The 21992-nt window shown below is 38.1% G+C and overlaps 1 protein-coding gene across 8 annotated transcripts in view; it reads left to right on the forward strand.

The window, feature by feature from the left end:
• syngap1b (synaptic Ras GTPase activating protein 1b) overlaps nucleotides 1-21173 on the forward strand; it is a 91481-nt gene extending 70308 nt beyond the window's left edge. For 5 of the 8 annotated variants that reach the window (XM_025061419.1, XM_025061415.1, XM_025061412.1 and 2 more), the window contains 4 exons: nucleotides 380-553; nucleotides 1137-1348; nucleotides 8647-8719; nucleotides 16576-17039. In XM_025061419.1, the coding sequence (XP_024917187.1) occupies nucleotides 380-553; nucleotides 1137-1348; nucleotides 8647-8719; nucleotides 16576-16926 (810 nt within the window). In that variant the 3' untranslated portion in view covers nucleotides 16927-17039. Of the gene's footprint in view, nucleotides 1-379; nucleotides 554-1136; nucleotides 1349-2165; nucleotides 6930-8646; nucleotides 8720-11421; nucleotides 11484-16575; nucleotides 17040-19740 lie in introns of those variants that run through there. The other 3 variants (XM_025061413.1, XM_025061416.1, XM_025061418.1) reach the window with 3 other exon arrangements.
• Nucleotides 21174-21992: the final 819 nt, after the last annotated feature.

The following is a 21992-nucleotide window of genomic DNA, read 5'->3' on the forward strand; positions in this document are numbered from 1 at the left end:
TTAGTCAAAGACGTTTCAGTGGTCTTTGGAGAGTCATCAATAGTTCCTAGTAGTGAGTGGTAAATCCCAGGATTTTAGTCTGTGTGGAGAGGTCTGAGAACATTTTACTTTAGTGTAACCATTGTCAAAGAATGCCTGAAAAACAAAGCCATCTTCCCTGCTCCGGTTTCATACATTAATATCCAGAAATGACCTTCTTGAAACTTGAACCTGTTTATTTTTAAGTACAATTTTAACAAATTAAATTTTGACAAATAGTTAGTTCAACTTATTAGTATTTGTTGTCAAATCCTGCATAAAATATAATTTTTATTCTTGGAGCTTGACCTTGGCGAGGATGAATATTTTCTCATCTCCAATGTTGTGACTTTTCTTCCAGGGCTCTCAGTCTCCATCCACCCTCAATCCTCCAACCCCAGCCAATGAGCGGACTGTGGCGTGGGTGTCCAACATGCCTCATCTGTCCGCTGACATTGAGAGCTCTAGGATTGACCGTGAAGATTTCAAGCTGAAGGAATACTCCAAGAGCATGGATGAGTCACGCATGGACAGGGTAGGTATCGCTGTCAGTCAGCCAAACTGTCCTCCAAACGAGGGAAAATTCTGAATAACGTTCATGTTTTTTTAAGAATGCCAGAACTTTGAGTCATGTCTGGTATTACTGGACAGATGGCAATCGGATCCTGGCTCATCACAGACGTCCAGAGGCCGCCATTAGAGTGGGAGAAGGCTCCCTGCTAAATAATCAGGATTCCAATGCAGGACATTTGTTTCACTGCAAATCTACGTGTATAGAAGACGTTTCCTTCTTACTGATAGTTCCGTTTGGCATTAAAGAATTAATAAAACGAAAATCTGAAAATCCCTACGCATGGTTCACTCTAGGAATAGAAAACAGTTCTGGTACTTTCATGAAGTTCCTGGTTCCTTAACAGGAAATGCACATACTTTGTGGTTCTGTCACTAGTTTTCTGGAACCTTGTTTCTAGAGTGGAAATACATTAATCCAAATAAAACATCTTTTTGTGGTGGAGGTGTACAGCTCAACATAGTAGTAGGTACCCAACTTTCCCATCAGTTGTGATTACCACTGATAGTCTCCAAAGCTGAACATGTTTCTTGTTATTCTTCCTCAGGTACGTGAGTACGAGGACGAGATCAACTCCCTGAAGGACCGCCTACTGATGTCTCACAAAAAGCTGGAGGAGTACGAGCGGCGGCTCCTCACGCAGGAACAGCAGACCAATAAGATTCTGCTGCAGTACCAGAACCGACTGGAGGACAGCGAACGAAGGCTACGGCAACAGCAAGTGGAGAAAGACTCCCAAATTAAAGGGATAATTAGCAGGTAAATGGAGGCTGATGTTGGTTTGGTTGGGTAGGCCACGTGTTCTGGGCCACACTGACTTTATTTGTGTATTATTGTGTATCATGATGCACATTTGGTGAATAGACTGAGATTTTATGTGGAAGGAGTGACTTCTCTCAGGTGAAACTGCCATCATTCATAACAATGCTGGCTCCTTTGATACTGCTATTTCTTAAAATAATAATAATTTATTGCATGTTACTAGCGGTCGTCGTAGACAGGATCATTTAGGAACATAGAGGTGTTTGGTGTGAGATTGATGAAGAGGAGCAGCTCTGGGAGAATGACAGGAAAGCAGGGTATGAAGAGCCAAAGGTGCAGACATGAAACGAGTGACAAATGAAAATAGAAGACAGTCTTCCAGAGGACAGGGATCTTACTTTGAAAAGTGCAGCTTGTTCCCTCGGCTGTTGGTTTCTTTCAGTCTTTCACTGTCCTCCAGTCCTTATCTCACATCATTTACTTATTATTCAAGAGCATCACACAGTGTTCAAATGACTGCGGTCTTAATTTGTCATGCTCTTGTGTTGAAACTCTAATGTTGCAGTTTAATGGTTTATTGATCTCCTGCAAAGATGAAGCAGTTAAAGGGGAAACGCCATGGAACACAGATGGTATCTCACTTGTGTTTCTGAGACGAAAGAGAGAGAGTGTCTAGTAGGGATCTAACCTTGACTTTTCCAGAATTGTATGTGGTTTAAACTTCTCCTTTAAGGCAATGTTTTCTTGTAAGACAGTAGTGTGTGAAGGGTGGACGTCTGTGACAGAGAATGTTGCCACTTCTAATCCATTCCAGGAAAGAAGACACGGAATGAAGACAGGGACAGTTCTGCACGGCCTTAATGGGGAAATGGCCTAAACCACAGTGTACATAGAAGCACCTCTAAACAAAGTGTCCATGTCTTTGTGCTGCTGCTGCTGCTGCTGCCGCACACGTCATCATTTTCTTAAATGAACAAAACTCTTGCTTTTAAACCTGATCTTGTGGTCACCTGAGATGATTCCTAGGCTTAATAATCCGGTCATCTCCGGATGTTCACGAGATTTCACAGTAAAAGCACAAGAGGATTTGACAGTTGATGACATCAGAGACACCTCTTGCACTTTTTAAAGCAACACAAAGATTTTTATTCATTTATTTTTGGGAGACCTTAAAGCACAGGACTGCAAAGGACCATGGTTTAACGCACTATTAGCTCTTCCATTGTAAATCATGGCAGACTGTGGTCACTGATGGACGGCTGATCTATCTTTCTACTTGGTGATCACGTGAACTGAAGCCTTTTCTCGATTTTCCAACATGCTGTTATGCATGTGAAGCTTTGTTGCGAGATGAAGCGAGAAGGTCACAGACACAGCTACAATAAGTCTGTGAATGATAAAGAAACTTTTTCAGCACTTAGTTAGGTTTCCACCTCCACGGGGGGAGAAACCTCGAAGGGAAATTGCACCATTTTCAACATTTGGTGCTGTTGTACGTTTGGAGGAACAAGACCCTTTGATTCAACATACAGTAGATCGAGGTTTTCCTGACAATGTAGCCAAAAATTACACCGCTGGATAATAGGCTAGGTTTCATGACCCTGCTTTTAGCTGCACAACAAAATTATAATTTCAAGTGCTATGCAACATGAACACTGCATACAAGGAGGGACTTGTTGTTCTTATCCTAAGAAGCTCCAGTAGCGCTTGGATGAGAACTTTGGAACATTAGGAGTGACCTCCTATAGTCCAGGGCTCCATCGATATCTTACTAACTCTTCTCCAATTCTTTGGTTCAGTCTGACTTTAGCGCAAAAGCAGGAGGTTAGAAGGAGCTGTTCAAAGTAGTCACACTCTATACCAGGGATGCCAAACATACGGCCCATGGGCCAAAACTAGGGGACATAAACTTATCATTAATTATAGGTAATTATGTTATGATTGTACTGGTCCGGCCCACTTGACATCTGACCAGGCTGTATGTGGCCCCTGAACCAGAATGATCTATACTTAATCTAAGGTTATAGATGGAACAACACCTGGGAGAGGCAGACACACACACTCACAGGGGTAGGTGTGTTTACAAAGACTACATGTATACTGTTACCTTCACAATGGCTGTGTTAAACACAGCATTCATGTTGCATAGTTCTTGTAGCAATATTTTGATCTTAACAGAAACACTGCCTCCGAGGATGGCTCAATGCCAGTTGGTCTGGTATTGTGAAACCAAGCGATAACTTGGTTAATGTCAGATTGTCCTTTTCTTTTCTCCTACTGTCAGTACTTGAAAAACACAGTTATGTGTGGAGAACTGCAAATTTTAAAGGAAACACAAGCGAATATGCTCACTTGTGTTGGACACTGTTTGTGTGAGGCTGAACATCTGACCACACAAGGCTTTTCTAAGGACTTGCTGAGTAGCAGAAGTGGACGCTTCCTAGACGACTGACATGACTCACATGCACAGAACGTAGAGGCATTTTCAGTGCTAGTACCAGGACACTTTAGGACTTGAAAGATGCATAAAAGTGCCTGGAATTCACCATCAGATCATCTTCCATGAGCAGCTTACTCAGTCTGAGGTTGTAGGATAGATAGATGGATGGGTGACTTTATTCATCCCTGCAATTGCTGTTGGTGGGTGAAGTCTTCAGAAGAGCTGTATATTTTAAAGTCAATGGACTAGTTTGGAAGCTGCACATGTTAGCACAAATAATTCCTGGTACTTTTTGTGGTTCCTGGTACTAAGCACTGCTTGGGTAAAATGTCTCATGTCACTGTATGCGTCTGTGCGTTACATGACATGTTGAAATGTACCGTAGGAACATAAGAGCAGGAGGGTGTGAAGAGATGTGCTCTCAGACCTTCATACTGGACTGAACAACAAACCAGAGCCTTATGTTTTTCCACTTGACCTCAGTTGATCTTTATTTTCCAGCGTTTGATGCGATTGCAAAGCTGGGGTTCTGCGAACAGAAGCCGTCTCAAATTCCGGGTTTCTGCATGGGCTTGAAAAAAAAAATCTCTTTATCTGCTGAAGTCATTCAAGTGTTAGAGATTTTCTTTCTGAGAGGCCTTAATGTTCTGTACCTAAACTTCAAAGCTCAGAGCAAGTTTGTTTTTTCTTTTTCTTTTTCTTTCAGTTTCTTTTTTGCCTTTCGACCACATACACTTTTCTGGGTCTGCACAATCTCTTATTTAAACCAAAGTGGTATGAAATGATGAGTTTAGGTCCTGCTAAGTTTAACTCACTGAAAACACTTTAACCTGTGGTGCTTTTCCTTTGGATTCAATCACACTGAAAGCCCTACAGGCTATTAGAATATATATTATAATTTATATTAGAATTCATTCTATTTATTTTTTTGTCAAGATAGTTTAATGAATTTCTAGAAGCTATATATTATAAATATATATTAAATAATTTATCTTCCATAGGAGTTTACCTGTAAAACACATTGGAGAAACATCATAAACATTGTACATGTTAAAGTAATGCTCTATTTTTACTCATAATCCATAGCATATTTAAGTTTGTAATGCAAGAGCCATAATAATGGAGTTATAAATAAAGTATTTAGATATATATTCTACTTTTTTTTAGAGTGACATTTTAGTTTCAATCTCGCAATAGCAAACGTTCTAGCAAAAGAAACGCAATAATAGATACTATATGTCCAGATTTGAAGGATCCCGATGAGAGATACTACATGTGTTTGTACAGAGCCACTGAAGGGACCATAGGGCAAAGAAAAAGAAGTAAAGTTATGGTACATAAATATCTAAATCGACAAGTTACATATGAGATACAAATAGTAGCAACTCAGTACCTACTTTAATTGTTAGCCAAAGAACAGATTGAAAGTCAAAGAGCTAAAAACAGATTTGGCAGAGAAAATATGAAAACAAATTAAACATAAATAAGTAAAAAATAGCTAGCTTGCAAAACTAGCCAAAGATTAAGCGAAATGTAGTTTTTATCATGGTGCAAATCTTCACTCACAAACCTCCAGTCACATTTTCTGGAAATGAATTGGCATTAGCAATTAGCAATTCACTGTGGCACTTAAGCATTAGATGTCAAAGACCTGTATTGTTCCAAGCAATCCAAAAATGCATTTTCTACAGCAATACTAATGCTAACCAACAAAAAACTATATAAAATTGTAAGAATTCTCTAACTAAGGACTCCAAAAACGTAAATAAGCTGGCCTAAAATCCTTTCTTTTTTACCTATGTCCCTTGGAGATTCTGTAGTTTTGTGTAAATAAAGAAACAGAAACTTCCTGCCAAAACCTTTTTAGGTGCCATCCAGTGTCCAAACTGCGAGAGGAAAAAAAAACACTGGAAAACTGTACAAAAAGGTAAAAATCACTGAGATCATTTTGCAAACATTGTTTTGTTCTTTTCCTTTTTCAGCTATTCATGTATAGTGTTTGTGAATTTGTTTGCATTATTTTGAAATGAAAGACTGCCGTGGATATATTCTCATCTGTATGGTTTCTTGCTGTACATGCCCGTTTTGAGCCATCGGTGCTGTCCAGTGACTCCACTCAGATAGTTTCAGTGAGACGGTTGAACAGAAGCAGTTACGGTATAATTTAAATATTTATCAGTATTATTTAAAGGCTATCCATATTTATTATTTGTTATTTTTTTCTGTATCTGTCGCTGTGCTGAGATAACGGTTATTTTTCACGTTCAGTATTACGGCCTCTCTTTTGTAGCAAGAATATATTATTAGGTAAAATATTCAACACTTGTAAATGAAATCAAAGTGGTGATGAGTTTTTGACTTTGAAGTCTGTGTGAGTGTGCGTGCGTGCGTGCTTGTTTGTTTGTTTATGTGTGTGTGTGTGCTACAGCTTAGAGACCTGTTGTCTCTTTACGGACCTGAATCAAATACAGTTGCAAAGATGTTCCTTGTTTTTAGTCAAATTGGAGATGGTAATGGCTTAAACAGTCAACAGTAAATAAAATGCTACAAAACATACATTACACCATTATTAATTATTCACAAACACTAAAAAGCCCGAAAAATGAAAGAAAAGAATAAAAAAACAGCTGAAATTTAACCTAGTTATATTTATTGCTTACTTAATTAACATTCCACTTGCACACATCACAGGCTAAAAGTAAAAAGGAGGTCATTTTTAATGAAAAGGAGAAAATATTTGCAGCTAAATTTTGATCCAGTTCTGTTTTTTTTTTCTTCCTTTTGTTGCCTTTACAATAACTCTAATTCTATTTGTTTCCTGCCTTTTTTGTCCCTGTAGCGGTTCTGATTTTGACCTCATGTTGCTTGATTACACATTATTTCTGATCACATGTACGACTTGACCTCAAAAGCACACTACTTGAAAAACAATTTGATTTATTTTCCTGACAAATCCTTGATATTTTTCTTCCCCCTCTCTCCTCACTGACACATCACCCACATGAGCCATTGTCTGCCTTTGAAGTCATGTCAGACTCTTGATGCTGTAAACTCATGTTACATTTCATTGTTATTTCCTGAGATATTTATGTCTGTGCTTCTGATTGATCCTTTTCCTTTTCCTCTTCTCTTCTTTTTTTGTAAAACAAATATATATATATAATCCCCGACATTGTACATTATTTATGGAATAAAACATCCAAACACCTATGTTTGAAACTTTATCTGTGGATTTTCCTTATTTATTGTCACACATGTGCCTTTTTTTTTTTGTTGTTTGTTCTAAACAACGATCTTACTAACGTGCCGTTTTAGTTCGTGATTGGTTAAAGCTGCTGTGGGGAAATTTTATGCACAGTTGATTGTCATATTTTACCAAAGTTTTAGTTTCAAACTGCTGTAAAGTTTTAAAATAAGAATACTGGGACAGTTTGGTTTATATTTGCTGTCAGTGTCTTGAGAACCTTGAGAATGATGGCTTTGATGTTCTCTGACAGACACATCATTATTTGTTCGAGTCAAACCAAATACTCCAGCGGACCATTTCCATCTGTGGCTGGTATTTGATTTTTTTTCTCTTTGGTGTTTTGCTCTTTGTTTTTATGTCAAATTCAGGAAAAGACTAAATCATCAATTCTTTAGTTCCACTGGAGAGAGACCTGCCTTGGTTGTGGTGTTGTTTAATATGCTGTTCATCTGCAGCCTGATGTTCATCCACTTTATATTGTGTTTATTTACATTTCTCTCAGACCTTAAAAAAAAATCTCTTTAACACAGTACAAACTTTTCCTCTCCCAGTCATCTTAAAGTGACAGGATTTACCAACGATTCAAATTAACCTTGAGTTATGTTTATAAAGTACGGAAAAAAAAAATCGGACTTTTCAACTTCCTGGCCATGTTATTTAAAGTCCCTAAAATCCCCAAATTCACAGCAGTGGGTGGAACAATCGACCAAATTTGGGATGTGGACTGTTTTCTCAGATAACATTTGAACCGAGTCACTGCACCAACAGTAGCTTTATGTACATATCTAATTTCACAAAAAGGATACTTAACAACTGCTAGGGTTTAATCCTGCAGTGATAAAATGTCTTGGAAATAACTTTCACCCCTTCTTGGCTCTGTATTGCCACCGGCACAGTACTTCGTCTTTAGCCGTCTAGCTGTGTAAAAGCCAGATAACCCAGTGTAAGTGTTAGCGATGTTAGAGTATCCTTGAATAAACCCATATCTGGAGATAATCCCTGGCACTTGGATAATCATGAGAGCTGCTGAAAAAAAAAAACCTGCGGCTCGTCTGCTGCCTCATGAAAACTGCAGCGGGAGTCTTTGAAACCATTGGTCAAAGGATTTTCCACCAGGAAAAAAAAAAATATAACAACGCTTCAGTCGGCCCATGTTCCTCAGGAAAGGCAATTCCCCCGAGGGTTGGATGGGATCTGTATCTGAAACGTTCCCTGTCAAGTAAGCGAGAATAATTGGCTTGAGTTGGATGTAATTGGTCTTTGAAATCACCTGAATACAGAAAAAGAAAGCTTTGATGGTCCCATTGGGATAAGAAGAAAAAGAGAGAGGGAAAAAAACAAAACAAAAACAAATCAAGCATGGTTGGACATACCTTCTGCTGGTGGTGCTTTAGAGATTGAGCGCAGTGTCAGAGAATCAGGTTCCAGATGCAGGTAATTGTCATTAGATGTTGGGTCAGATGTTGGAGAAACATCTGCTCAGCATCTTTATGAAGATATCTCCTTGAATTCCTAACACTCCCTTTTTGTCTGTCACCCTCCCCAACTCCAACCCCCCTCTTCCCGCCTTTTCTATCCTCTTTTTTGCCACCTCTCCTTGCTTCTAAGACTCATGGCTGTGGAGGATGAGATAAGAGGAGGAGCCGTGATTGAACCTAAAACCAGGATTTACCCAGACCAGGTCTGTGAAGACATTTTTTTTTTTGTCATCGTCGAGTCTGTGCAGATGCCTGTGCCGCTTCTCCTCCATTCCTTTCTCCTTACCTTTGCCTCCTCCTTCCTTACCCCCGTACCTCCTGCTACTGTTATGATTTTTTTTTTTTGGTCTGCTGTATCCCTTCCTCTGTGGTTCCTCCGGTCATTTCTGTTACAGGTCAGAGTTACAGATTACAGTCTAGTTTTAATGTGATCTTGTGCAGATCATCAGGGGTTCATTTCTTTGCACCTGCTCCAAAAGTGAAGTCAAAGTTTTTGTCGTTTCTTGCATTGGTTGGAATCTGCAGAGTTTCTTTGCCTTAATGTGTAGTGACAATCATCAACACATGAGTCATCAGGATCAACTTATAGTGAATCTGTTAATTAGTTTTAAAAATTGACTTGGCAATGTGAAACTTGAATTGTTGTTAGTTTTTGGAATTTTCTGAAATAATAATAATACGCTCGATTACAGGGCTTCTTCAAGTCATGGTACAAAAAGTCTTTTTTTTCAGAACATCAGAAGGTTAAAAACATACTTTTTTTGTTTATTTGTCTAATAAACAAAAAATGTATAAATAAATGATTTATTCAGCATTTAAAATTTATATATATATATATATATATATAAATTTATTTTCTACTAATTAAATTTTGAGCATGTTGTCGTTGGTTTTTCCTTCATACATTTTTTAAGCTAACATATTTGTACAATCCCATCAACAACGGCAAATTTGTTTTAAAGTGGTCTGGATATGATAAGAAACTAAGTCTGAGATTCAATCCAATCTTTTGTTAGTAAAAACACCTTTTTGTCCAAGGTAACGATAACTTATTCTCATTATTGTTTGTTTCATTAGAAATCCCTGTCATCAGGTTTGAACAGTTTTAAAAACTTCACAGATGTCATTGATATTTCAGATGGAAAGTTTATGGCCCCCAAATCTGAGCCTTGAGGTATCCCACAAAGCTACGTTCGCTACCACACATGCCTGAAGGCAACACTGCGTTGCTGAATGTGTTAGCTTTGATGTGGAAATCACAGTGTCGGGTTAAAATTATGTCATGATACCCGCCAGAACAACTGTTAGGGTCTTGGGGTCACAATGGTTAACCCTCCTTTAACTAGCCTTATTAAGATCCATTTTAAGGGCATTAAATCATATGAACAATATAGTGTGGTGCATCTGTTTGAGAGAAGAGGTATGCTAATGTATGCTAAGATAAGATACGTTTAGTTTATTCTAATTAAGATAAGATAAGGTACAATCGTCTTAAACAAGTGTTTAAGATACAGTTCAATATGAAATCTGCTTGAAATAGTTGCAGCTTGGATTTCTTTGAGGTTTCAGAGTCACATTCATATTGTGTCATATTTAAGCTGATGGAAAACAAGACTACAACCATTCAATTGATGTCTGAAATAACAACTAAGACAGGATAAAGAGAAATAAGAAAAAACATTTGGATCTGTTGTTTTCTCTGGTTATTTTTACCCCTAATAAAAAAAACAGCTCATTCTGGCCACATATAACTATTATGGGCCTTTGTCCAGTCCAAGTGTAGCTCACAGAGTAATTCTGCTCAGAGTAACTGCTCTCAAGTCAGAACTGGGATATTAGACAAGTTCAACATGAGTCTCTTGGTATCCAATCAAATTTATAATTACATGTTTAATCAAATAGAGAAAAAACTTTTCATGGATTTTTTTTCCAGTTTTAGGGTAGTATCCAGAGTCAAGTCACTTAAGAGAATTTGAAGTTAACTGCATATCCTGCGTAAATAGAAACTAAGTAAAAGTAAAAAAAATAAAAAAAACAATCTGCAAAGATTTACAGTTTCAAGACTAAATTCTCTGAATTTGAAGTATCTCTAAAAACGATTAGAAAAAGATATCTCTTGGGTGTTTTGTTTTGTTTTTATGAGATTTTAGTTGCATTAATCATTTCGGCTGTTTATTCATAAACTATTTCAATTCGCCATTTTCTCCATGAGCATCACAGCAGGAGTTAGTACAATTTATATTTATACTGAAAGAAAAAAAATATTGTTCTTCCTTTTATAGGCACTTTATATATATTTTTTATCTTAAGTCTTGATGTGGTGTTTACTAAGTCTTACACTGCTAATCCATGTCTTTCTTTAGGTAGCGATGATGCACGTTTGATATAAAGCACGTCTGTCTTTGATTCGGTGTCTTCTCTTCCTGCAGCAGGAAACATGAGAGCCTCACATTAATTAGTCAGCTGCTTTCATCAGATGCAGATGTTGTCATCATCGTGTGAAGCTGCACATTTTAAAAGCCTTACTTTCATGTCCCATAAGCATGAATTTGGTTGATGATACCCAGCATGCCCGGCTGCTTTTCTGTTCACAGGCTGCTCGTAGTTTGTACATTTTTCTCATGTTGTTCTTGTGTAGGCCCAATTTGTGCAGTGAAACTATGTTGGTGAGTATTTCTGTGTATATCTGTGTCATTATTTATAATTGTTTGGGGTTTTTTTTTGTTTGTTTGTTTGTTTTTATTCCTGTGCATTGTGTCTCTCTGTTGTTGAGTGGCTGTTGCTTTTCTTTCGAAACCTCACTGCCTGTCTGAATCCGGTCGACTCCTGCCTCCTCTTTCTCCTCCTCCACCTTTACCTATACTCCTTTCCTCCCTTGTTGATGAGATACGGTGATTTCTCTTAGGGGAGGCGTCAGTCCATCCTAGTGCAGCCCCGTCTTGCGCCTGTCCCACCCCGAGTATCCAGGTAATAAACCAACCGGCTAACCTTTCAATCACCCTCACTGACGCTCCATCCATAATCTCTTTACTGCCTTTTTTCACCTTTTGCTTCTTTTACCCTCTGTCCACGTCCTCGTGCATCTGTCAACTGATCACTAACGCAAACTCTGACAAACTCTCATTCATTTTCCATACATTCCGTAGAAAAAGCCTCACTCTGTCACAGAATGTTTGAATCACAATCTAGGAGGTGGCTTATTTGTCTTTTTGAAAAATGTCAGTTACAATTTCCTAAAGGCTGAAGCTCAGCAAAAAAAAGCAGCAGACCCAGTAGCAAACACTATGATTAACAAATGATGTGACTGTTATATTATTATTTTTTGCGTTTCCTTACAGTTTCCTTATCCGCTTTCCACATAATTATCATTTCTTAATTCTGATTTAATTTCACCTTCAACAGTACATCAGCTTAAAGTATTTTACATCAGCTTAAAGTATTTTACATCAGCATAATAATTGTACTTTAAAATGTAAGAGCAGAATTTCTTTAACTGAAGTCTTAAGTTAGACACATTTCCAAAAGTAGTCCAAACTTTTGAGTCTCTTGACATACGCTAGAGCAGTGATTCCAAACCGCTGTGCCGTGGCATGAGAGATCATTAGGTGTGCTGAGAACTGAATTTTTTTTTTGTCCGTTAATGCCTAGCGACAGGCAGAATAATTAAACGTTCCTCCACTAGACGGGAGAAGATGGCTATGACGTAGATCTTTGTGTGTTTTTCTTCAATTCCTGCAAGTATATCAGCATTGTTTTCAACTAAACACGCTGGCAGGAGATTTCACACTGAGTTAGTGAATTGGAAGACGCTATAAATTTAACTAGATTCAAGTTACAAATACTGTAATTTGCTGTGTAATAAAAAAATAAAAACAATTCAATTCATCAGGTTTGGCCCACGGGCCTTTAGTTTGACCAAGCTATGGAGCTACAGACATTTTAAAAATAAAAATAAAATTGTAATACCGTATAAGAAATATACTGTCTTAAAAGTCAGTACAGCGCATTTGTTAAAGAAAATGTAAAAGGACTCAATATATCTTTATATATGTATTTATACTGTATGTGTGTGTGTTCTTCTTGCATCTGCTTACATATTCTGTGACAGAGTTTATTTAAATTATTTTTTGCGTAATTTCTATTATTTTTCATTTTAATTTGTTAAAATGAACATTTTCATACCTTGGCAGAAAACTACAGAAGCATTACTATTTACCAGCTAATTGAAAAATGCTTGATTTAACGTATTGCAGCTCTCCAAAACAAAAACGTGTTTCTACCATTGTTTGGTAATGTTTACCACCATTATATTTATATATTATATTAATATATTATTATTATATAACATAAAATATATATTATTGAATTTTTGCATTTTAGAACTTTGATAGATCACCAGCACAAATCTTGTTGTACCATATGAGGAGTGGCAGAAAAGTACATTAGGTTGGTGTCGGATATATATAAGCCCTAATGGCCAAACAGCAGTGAGGGTCATAATGTTTGCGGGTGACACTGTACGTGCAGTATAATATAAGACATTTACAAATATAACGATTAAAAACCGGGTGTAGACTTTGTATTTTCTGCCAAGCAATGCAACGCAGAACACGTGAATAAAAGAGAATGAACTTTCTTCTTTGTTTATTAGGTGAGTTCTCTTTTATCGTAGACATTTTTTCCAGCTAGCGTGTGCACAATAACACATTTCTGTTCAAATGCTAGCTGGGCTTTATCACAAAATAACACAAATATTATTTTCTTTCTGCACATATTTTTATTTTAAATTGCATTACACACCATATGTATCATCCCCTTTAGTGCACCCTCAGATAATCTACAGGAATTATGGGAAATCTCCGTATCTGACCCTGACTGGTCCTTCCCCAGAGAATACTGATTAATGTGAACATGTTCGTGACTTTTTCTGTGTGTGTGTGTGTTTGCCACGTCTCTAAGTCAGTCTGTATTTCTGATGTTTCCTCGTTTGTGTACGTGTTTGGTACTTGAACACATCATCGTCTAGTTATTCTGTATGTGACCTGTACAATGTTCCCATTTTTTTTGTTTTGTTTTCATCTGGCAAGTAAGTTGGGTTAAGTCTTACAGATGTGCAGTCTCAGTGACTGATGGGTACATTTAAAACATACACAGGTACTGATAAAGCTCACAGAGACACAATTTCTTTTTTATTTTGTTGCTCTAAATATTAGAAAGTGATTGGATGTTGGAGGAGTTGGGTAAGAATCTACATCAACATCCCATCTCAGTGCTCCACCGAGTGTTCCTTGTCCCTGTCTCCCGTCCCACACATTCCATTAGCATAAAAACCACTCCAGTACGCAGCTGTAATTGAATGCACCAAGTAATCAAACGCTGCAGCCCACAGAGAGTCGACACAGTTTGGTAAGTTTAAAATAATAATAATAAAGGGATGTCAGTCAACATTTTTACCATGTGTTTGTTTTCCGACTTTTAATAGACATGTGTATTGGTTTACACATGGATATTAAAGCCCACACTATTGTTCTTTGGTCTTTTGAGGAGAATTAAGTAAGTGTTAAATGGACTCATGTTACTGGCATCCTCTAAGTGTCCGTAGCTGTTTGTAATGTAGCACCAGTTAGCAGCTAAAGGTGTTTTTAACTCATTTTGGTTCTGAATGAGAATGAGAAGAGAAAAAAGACCTGCTCCACTCTACTCTAATCATGCTGGGGTAACTTTTTATTTTTCCTTTGCTTATTTGCTTTCGAAGTGGAAACAAGCTTTCACTCACATCAGGAAACAGTAAATCCAGTGATCACATTTCGGTTCATTTTTTTTCCTATCAGGATACAGACCAAACTATCTCTTCCTCCTTCCTGTCTCCTCCCCCCCTCTCCTACAGCACACCATTTCCATTCACGTTACAGTATCTCATACGTCATACACTGATGTGAGAGTTAATTTAATTGCATTTTCCTACATTTGATAGAGCACACAATTAGCCTTAAATGACCACACACACCTCCACCAGGGTCTTTTATCAGCGGTTCTCAAATAATCAGAATTACGTCTACACAGTAAAAATATGCCAGTATGACACACTTAAGAGCAATTATCACTTAGCGTTATTCCTTTCCCACGATTTAAGCTCCGAAATATACTTTTAAAAACTATTTTAATCAACGTGCTCAGTAGCTCTGCATCAGGCACCACTAAATATGGATCCATCAATGGAGGTTGTCTCTTGGCACAATAACCCCATTATTCTCTGTTCCCACTGCTCCCACACAGACATCAGTGAACAAGACCGAACGGGACTGAAGGCTTTCAGAAAGCCCTTGATATTTATAGTTAAGCTAAACCTGGAGATGCTAATACCCTGTACCAACAAACTGTGGGTAAGAGAACATGGCAAAAAATCAAACTTTGACTCAGCCACCAATCAGAAGCTCTAACCCCAACACTGACACCAGACTGATGATGTTGCTGTTTTATTTTTCTGCAAAACAGACACCTGATGATGTTAACTACTATTTTCTGGCTGTAACATAGCTCAGTTATAGAGGATATGCAAAACAGCTTCCATTCCTAATGTCTGGAGATTTGTAATTTAGGCAGCATATTGTCATTGACAACACCATTGGTTCTTACCAGAAACTCTACATAAAGTTTGGACGTGGCTGCATTCTGTAGCTGCATCCTTCAGATATAGGTTCAATACAAACTCTCTGGAATCTAAAGCTTCTATTTGACTCCATTAAATTAAATGCTAGGGTTTGTTAAGATTGCTAAAGATTGGTTTGTATGATGTTTAGGCCCAAGACCAATGGACCAGACGAGTTATCAATATGGTCTGAATACAATAGGATCCAAAGAAAATAAACCTACACAGACCCTACTTAATATGTCACATGCCAGAACCCTAAGAATATAATACATTACTGTAAATTTTAATTTTTAATTTTTTTTTATCATTATCCTGTTCTCAACAGGGCCATAATTTATCCTTATGAATAAATTATTTGATAACCTTAAAACAATTGTCAGTCATACATGGTTTCCACTATAAATGTTCAATCAATATTTAGTCTAACTGTGTAATTAAAAAAAAAAATCATTTAATTTAACGATTGGGATCAAAATATAATATGAAATGAGTAAAAAGTATCCCACAAACATAAATATGCATTTTTCTGCTTTACAGAAAAGTAAAAGTGCAACACGTTTCTCATGAATTTTCTGGACTCTCACTGACACTGGATTGATTTTGGCTTAGACTTTTTCTTGGTGAAGTTGATCAAAGTTTGCATTTCACGCCTCTAGTATAAGACTCAGCTTTTACCTATTTTTTTTTTAATTTGGCGCTGAACTGTGGCTTGACTTTTTTTTATGTTTTGCATGTTTTTTTTAGTCACATGCTAATGCAGCGGTACATGTTGTTAAGATGTATTTGAAGCCGTAAATGTTAAGTTAAGTAACGTCATAAAGTATTTTCAGCATCTTAAGCCAAAACAGGTTATTCTAAAAGCACAGTTTGGACTGATCAACATCTGTCACCTGACACACACATTCTCTGCTTCTCTCCTCTAAGAAGATCAGGTTCCACTGACCTGAAGAGTTTTAATTCCTCCTTCATCCCTTCTTTCCTTGTGTCTTCTTTCTCTTTACCACCATTTTTATCGATGTGCGTCACTCATTTGGCTCTCTCTCCTCTCTCTGTCTCTCCTCCTGTCTGTGTGCTTCCTCTAATCCCTTCTCACCTTTCTGTTATTTCTAACTCCTCCCTCTTTACTTTGCGTCTGCTGTCATGTTTATACATGTTCTCATTCCCACCTGTCTTTTTTTCTGTTTTTCAATATAAACTCTCCATTTTTTTTTGGGGTGGCTGCAACCCGTCTCCTCATCTCTGTCTCATTGTTTCCCATCACACCCTCTCCAAATACCATGCTATCTGCCTTGATTGGACACCACTTTTAAAAAACTATTCAAACATCCTCCTCCCATTCCACATTGAACGGCCTCCTATTCCCGCTCCTACTCCTCTTTCTCCTCCCCTCTCTCTCTATCTCGCTAGGAGGACCAGCTTCCCTCCCTGGGTTATGCAGACACCTGTGTGAGAACTGAAGGTGGAGGGGGAGATGTAGGACAAAGAGGAGCAGGAGCAACGGTAACCAACAATCAAGGCCTCCGAGTCTCTCCCTCAGGAATTACCTCTGACATCTTGCCCTACAATGGAGTCATCCCTCAAATCATAGAGCCTCCCACTGTCCTTATTACCCAACACCATCCTAGTCAGAATGGAGAGCTCCTTGGCGACCAAATGTTCTCCTCCGCTGTGACAACATCACAGGCAACCGGAAGCACGGCGACATTGTCAACCACAGGCGTAGCAGAAAGAGGGGGAGTAGGTCAAACACAACACTGAGCCGAATCAGAGAGAGATTGGGAGAAATCACAAACCCCTGTTTTTAACAATTGGTTAATTTTCTAAGTCCCTGGGCAAGAGAGAGAAGAAAAGAGAGCAGGGAAAAAAAAAAAAAAGAAAACCGAAAATGATCGTGCAGCTATACTGTGCATAAAACACAAACACAAAGGGCTCTTAAATGGACACTTGTACTCCAGATGCTCCCACAGAGTTTCAGCTATCAGGTCTTGCCGGACAAGATAATGATACCTTACCACATATTGTTTGAATCGGGAAAGGAACAAACATGCCGATATGTAAATACCCATAAGGGCAAGAACTGTGGAGTGTCCTGCAGCCTCCAAGACATTCTAGCATCATATAGAAACTCCTAACTTCCATGGGTTTACTGCAGGTGCATTCGAATACTAGGCCCAATGACCCGTTACACATCAGGCTCCGGATGTGTTGAGGCCCAGGTGCGGCAACACACGGCATTCTGGCCTTCTTATCGCAGTGCCTTTGAGTGTCTTACAACAGGGTTTTCCGATTCAGTCATCAGGTGGAAATCCCTGTCGGCTGTGTTAGTGAGAGAACGACCTTTAGGCTCAACATCACACAGGTTTTAAAGCTAGAAGATGTTTTTTCTGGAAACGTTTTTGGACTGACTTTTGTGCATTTTTTTTTTCTCTTCTCAATCTCAGAACCAATATGTCACAAAACAACTGGTGCTAAACAGAAACAAAATGGTGCCATTTTTCCAAGTCAAATATCTGTGTCTGCCATTGCACTGCCTCTGTCATGATTCACTCACTGTCTTTTCTCTCTCTGTCTCTTCTGCAGTTTGTCTGTGACAGGTTTGATTTTTTTTTTGTTTCACTAAGACGTGTTTCCGTATCTGTCTCTGTGTTTGTTCTCTGTGCATCCTGTTGTGTTCTTACGTCTGTATGAGGAACGTCGGGGTTTTTCATGTGTGTGTTTTTAGATCCACCCTCTCCTCCAATCTATGCTAATCATGTTGCACTGGTTTGGAACTTGTGAAGCCCCAAAACCCTCCGATACTAATTTCAGTTTACGCAGAGTTACATCCAGTGTGAGCTTGGTTGACGATAGCTAATTCCAAATAATAAAAACGATAATCAATATGGACTAGAAGTGCCATTTTAGAACAAACTAGTTTCCTACCAAAGCTATGACTGCATCTTCTCATATCTGCACACTTTAAGTATGCACTGCTGTTTACAGTTAATACCTCATTACAGTAATATTTTCCTGTAACTATTTAGCATTGCCAAGCGTTTCCATCAATACAAGGAATGAATCGATGATCATCTTCCTGCCAGTAGACCAGTTGGTTATTAACAAAGTGCATCAAAACTTTTAATTTCAAAACAGCCAATGATGCAGAAAACAAGTCAAATTCAACAACCTTTATGACATGTCTAATGCTGCAAAATCACAAGTGTTTATAATGTATGTGATGTGTATCCATAAATGTTCTTTTTGTGAATGTACCAGGGTCAAAAATTAACAAGGGTTTGGGAAAAAAACACACTGAAAATATTTTAAAATGGACTTAACATTTAAACTATTTGGACTGTTTTAAGGCTGTCACGGACCGCTGATCAACTGAAGGGCAGACGTATGGTGTTAAAATTGTGCAAAAAAAACTACAGGGAACAGGACATTGTCAGGTACAGGACACCTACAAATTAGTCAAAAAATAATAATATAAGCCCAGAAACATCTTATAATTATGGTCAAATTAACCATAAAATAGCTTAAAATTTGTCCAGCTATTAGTAAAATTACAATTGGTAACATGTCCAGAAGTATAAAAACAAAAACTTTAGTCAAAAAGCTTTAAACAAAACGTTGCTTTGACAAACATCAAATGAAGCCAAAAGTTTTGTAACAAAGAGGTGAATCTCTAAATAAAAATATTTTAAAGAAAACCTCATTTGTGTGTTTGTGTAAATAAGCCAAAACATAGATATAAAACACTAATAGTAGACAAAAAACAAATATATGTAGATATATATATATATATATTAAATAACAAGTATTGTAGGATTTAGAGAAATATCAAATCAATTAAAAACACAGCAAAATACTCTAATGTTTACCTCTAAAAATTAATTTTGCAATTGAAAAATAAGTTAATTTCTGACCCTGGTGTGACCTCTGTGTTGTTCAGTCTGTCTAAATGTGAATCTTTTTCTGTTCTTGTTTTGTGTTCTTTTTTTGTGTGTCCCTGTAGCCTCACGCGCTGGTGTCGCTCCGCAACAACTCTGCTTCTCTAAATGTGTTCTTTCAAGCAGGACTAGTCCACCACTCTCAGCCATTCCTCTACTTTTACTCTTACTGAACCACACACCTAATTCTTCCAGTCCACGACCTGTAGACTAGGTCGCTCCAGACCCATATATTTGAAGCCATTGTTTAACTGTTCAACCACCAAATATTGTTAATAATGCTGGCAGTTTTTGCGCAGACAAAATTTGTCTTATCCACTTGCGGCTTTGTAGGGCTACCTTTTTTTTTTTCTCATACGACATGACGTGTGTGGATTTAAAGCGACTTAGTTTTAACCATCCCGTCCAAGATGTGACAGAGAAAATAACCTTGCTGTGAAAATACCTCAGTGACTCAGGTTAACAAGCAGTTGCCTCAGAGCTGAACACGACATCTATAGAGAAACTTTGGAGACTGCCGCCGTGCAGATACTCGATCAATTATGCTCCAGTAGCACCTGATCAAGAACCCTCCTCCGTTTCTTCTCTCTCTCTGTTTCCCCACTTTTTTCTTCTTCTTCTTCTTCTTCTCCCCCTGTAGCCACTCTCAAAGCTTCATGGAGGACAATGTGGAACCTAATTGGCTGATGCATCATCGACAGTCCACAGGGTGGCACGGCCAAATGTCCAGAGCCCTGTCTCGCGATGCAATTGGCTGACAAAGGGAGAACTTGGGCCACTGGTCCCATTCTCTTTGCTTAATGGATGGTGCAGAGCCCCAGCGGACCATGTAAGGAAAAGCGGGGTTTCTATTTTTTTTTTTTTTTTAACTTTACTTTACCTGCACCCTCTCTCTCTCTGATTTGACAGATGGATTTTTCTCGTGAGTGTTTTTGACAACATGTAAATGGATCTTTCTTTTCTACCTTCTAAAGGCAGGCTGGACACACGTGTAGGTATTTGATGGCCTGCCAAGCATGCAAAGAACAGCTATGCAGTCTGATCAATTTTCAGAACGGAGGAACACACAGGCCAAGGAGGGCATGATGCTCAAATAAAAAGAAAAAGAAAAGAGCGGCAGATGCGTTTGGAAACATTGCTTTAAAGGTGCTTGACCTCTATTGAAATTTCCATCAAACCGAATTTATTTGCAAAGCATTAATTTCCCTTCCGCTCCCTCTGTAGTCTTTTCAAAATTTACTTTACTCTTTTTTAGTCAGTTTACTCTTCATCTGCAGTTATCTTTGGACTCAAAGCATTTACTTTCATTTAATATAACCTTTGTACGTTGATAGTTTTAGCTCTTCCGTCGCTCCCTTTCAATACTTTGATTTCAATGAAAAACTAAATATGCACATTCTCTTGGAACAACAAGTGAAATCGCGTCAGAGCAGAATAACTTCACAGACGTCTCTGATGAAAACAAAAGATGAACAGAATGTGATTATTTATATTTCTAAGATACTGCTTATTCTTATAATAGTATATAAAACCTCTTTATCAGAAATCTTCCGGCACAGATATTTATTTCTTGATAAAGGTAGATGCCTCTATCTCGGAGCGTACGTTCCCTAGGAATCCATTTTATATGATGCAACTTTTCCTACTATAAGAGACAATCTGGTGGAGAGAATTGTTGCCCTTAAGGATTCTAACTGAAAGGGACAAACTTGTGCTTCACCTACTCCCCCCGTCACACAGTTTGCGGATCTATTGCTGCGACCTGTGCCTTCCTTCGCCTCGGTTGCATTTGATCAAAACCGAAAAACAGAGAAAAATAATCGAAACAAACACATGGATGGACGATCTTTCACACCACGGAGCTCTCCATCATACGGACAACGTGAGCGCTCCTACAGGTACACTGTTGTTTAGGTGGGGTGTTAAAGAGCTGAGGACAAACTCTTGGTGTCAGTGACATTATTCCATTGGTTCATTTCTTTGTATGGACTCCAATCAGAGTTGCCATTTACATCAATGGCAGAAATACGACAGAGAGAGAGAGAGAGAGAGAGAGGGAGAGAGAGAGATGTTAGAGGAAAATGAGTGAATGTGTTTGTATATAAGTCTGCGTACTGGCTAAGTTCTTGTGTATATACTGGGTAAATGTGTATAAATATAAAATATATATATTGTATGTCTATGTACATATCCAGTTTGTTTGTATATTGCAGAGTGTACAGTTATTTTTCCCCCTCTAATGTTTCTCTCTCTTTCTATGAGTAGGTCTTCTCAAGTTACCAATTCCAAGACGCGGGGAAACGTTTTTACAGTACAGTACAGTACAGTACAGTACTGACAGCTTTCAGAGGCACTTTCTGTGCAGACATATAAATATCAGCGAGGTCTGTCACTTACAGCTGCATTCATTAAGTGCTAAAGCCTACATTCGTACGACACTGTGCAAAAGTCTAAGGTTAACGCTAGCTTTGTTTCAGTGACCAATTATAGTTGGTTGTCTTAAAACCACAAGTTAAGAAAATATAGAAGTGTATTTGACCACACAGTGGACATGTGGTTAGTGCTCTTGTCTTACATCAAGGAGATCACTGGTTCAAGCCCAGGGTTTAGCTGATAGTCTTTCTGTATAGTGTTTCCATATTCTCCCCATATGTGCATGGGTTTTCTCCAGATATTATGATTTCCTCCACAAACCTGCAGATTAGGGATTACATTAGCCATGGGTATCATGGTATGAATATAGGGTCTATGGTTGTTTGTCTCAATATGTGACCCTGGGAATGATTTTTGAGATGCCAGGGTTGTACCACGCCCTAAAAAAGATTAGGGGGTGAAGAATAGAGTTGATTGACTATCCTCATGAATAATGTGGAAACAAAATCACCCTAGACA

This window comes from Cynoglossus semilaevis, chromosome 13, assembly GCF_000523025.1.
Source record: "Cynoglossus semilaevis isolate Cse_v1.0 chromosome 13, Cse_v1.0, whole genome shotgun sequence".
In the NCBI taxonomy this organism is placed as follows: Eukaryota; Metazoa; Chordata; class Actinopteri; order Pleuronectiformes; family Cynoglossidae; genus Cynoglossus; species Cynoglossus semilaevis.